Raw genomic sequence first — 2,015 nt, 5'->3', positions numbered from 1 at the left:
CTCTCATGACCCCAAAGGTCTGAACGTTTGATAAAAGCCTTATCACATTTATTACATTTATAAGGTTTTTGTCCTGTATGGATTCTTCTATGTTGAGTAAGATTCGAACGCTCAGCAAAGGCTTTGCCACACTCACTACATTTGTAAGGTTTCTCCCCAGTATGAGTTCTCTCATGACACCAAAGGTCTGAACGTTTGATAAAAGCCTTATCACACTTATTACATTTATAAGGCTTTTCCCCTGTATGAATTCTCCGATGTGCCATAAGGCTCGAACTTTGGTTAAAAGCCTTGTCACACACGTTACATTTGTGTGGTTTCTCTCCAGTGTGTATTATCTGATGCCTAGTAAGGTTTGCACATTGCGTAAATGTTTTGCCACACTCGTTACATTTGTAAGGTTTCTCTCCAGTATGGATTTTCTTATGTCGAGTAAGATTTGAACGGTATGTAAAGGCTTTATCACAGTCATTACATTTGTAAGGTCTCTGTCCACAATGAATTCTCTCATGACTTATGAGGTTTGAGCTTTTGCTAAAAGTCTTCCCACAGTCATTGCATTTGTAATATTTTCCTCTAGCGTATGCTGTCTTGTATTGTGCAGGTAACAAAGGATATTTAAAAATCTTCCTAGATTTATTCCAAATGTTTTTGGAACTGGGAGGAACTCTTTGAAGTGGTGAGACTGAGGAATCATTGCTGACAGACTTCTCAGTTGGATTACATTCATACATTTTCTCCTCACTGTGAAATCTCTGCAGTTCAGCCCGATGTGCCTGCAAACTTAATCCAATTCTATTTTCCACGCAGTTTATGTACTGGTTTCCAGAACCACTTCTGTTACCATCCCGTTTTAACAAAGTCCTTGTAAGTGGCTCATCATCCATGAAATACTGGTATGTATTATTTCTTACAGAAACACTCTGCTTTTCAGGAAGAGTAACTGAGGACTGATTAAGTTGCTGGTCTTTTCTACAAGTGAGCTTTTTGTCCTGGGTCAAAGGCACTACTTTGTAATTTCTTGCATCATACTCCCACTGACTCTCTAACTCGTGCATATTTTCCCAGACTTCCTTGAGATGAAAATCCTTGATGCCATGACTTTCATTTCTCTCCAGTATTATTAAGTGGTAAAATTCTCCTTTATTAATGTTCTCTACTGGTGATAATTCCTTGACTGTAAATCCAGCAGAAGGGCTTCCTATCAAATAGAATTGGAAGGTAAATATTTTCTACTAAATTACATAATTACACACCAAAATAGCACTTTTTAATGACCATAGGAAGTTTCTCAAGCATGGTCGTCAAACACTACTGTAGTATACAACATTTTTAAGTTTTCTTTTTATAAGTTTTTCCATATTAATAGTTTCTCTGATCTTAATGTCATTTTTCCAAGCATACAGTATACACTATCCATATTTTTTAGCCATATAACTGTATAATGAAATACTTCATGATTAAAGAGCTCACCTATACACTGGCTATTTTACAACTGTGCATACAGTCATAAAGATTTCTATCTTCCGTAATTCTTAATCTTTAAAAAAATGTGTGTTCACCTGAACCTGATATTTCATAATTTAGTGAATCTCAACATGTTTCATTTCTCTTACTGTGTGTTCCTTATGGAATGTAAATTGTCTTTAGTTCTCAAGGAAGAATTGTTTAGAATTCCAGAGACTATTATTTTGTGTAACTGTGATTACTCACTAACTTAACCTGCTAGAGCTACCAATTTTTAGATTGTAATATACAGGTTTCTTAAAATATCTTCTTTCTTTCATCATATTCTCATACATTATTAAACACACATTATTATTAAACACCAGATCAAGTTGCAGTCTTCAGCAACTTGTCCTGTGTATGAAGAGGGGTCCTTCTGCACTGTGGGGAGGAGCATATCATGTGGAAACTTAGGTGCTTTGGTGCTCAAAATTAATATACCTGGAGATACCAGTATAGTTCTCTTAGCTCAATAAAAAATCTGAGGAAAGGCCAGGACTTGGATTCAG

The 2,015-nt window shown here is 35.8% G+C and overlaps 1 protein-coding gene across 1 annotated transcript; it reads right to left on the bottom strand.

Moving 5' to 3' along the window:
- Positions 1-55: 55 nt before the first annotated feature.
- Positions 56-1,201, bottom strand: LOC121024173 (zinc finger protein 677-like; the record flags this gene model as incomplete). Its single annotated transcript, XM_040466457.1, has 1 exon — positions 56-1,201. A coding segment is annotated over one exon (1,146 nt), but the record flags the coding sequence as incomplete, so codon positions are not given.
- Between the last annotated feature and the right edge of the window lie 814 nt (positions 1,202-2,015).

The sequence above is a fragment of the Herpailurus yagouaroundi genome, unplaced genomic scaffold (genome assembly GCF_014898765.1).
Source record: "Herpailurus yagouaroundi ecotype Mexico unplaced genomic scaffold, PumYag 60091, whole genome shotgun sequence".
Taxonomy (NCBI): domain Eukaryota; kingdom Metazoa; phylum Chordata; class Mammalia; order Carnivora; family Felidae; genus Herpailurus; species Herpailurus yagouaroundi.
Note: the sequence above shows the minus strand (reverse complement) of the source record. Positions and strands in the feature narration are given on the sequence as shown.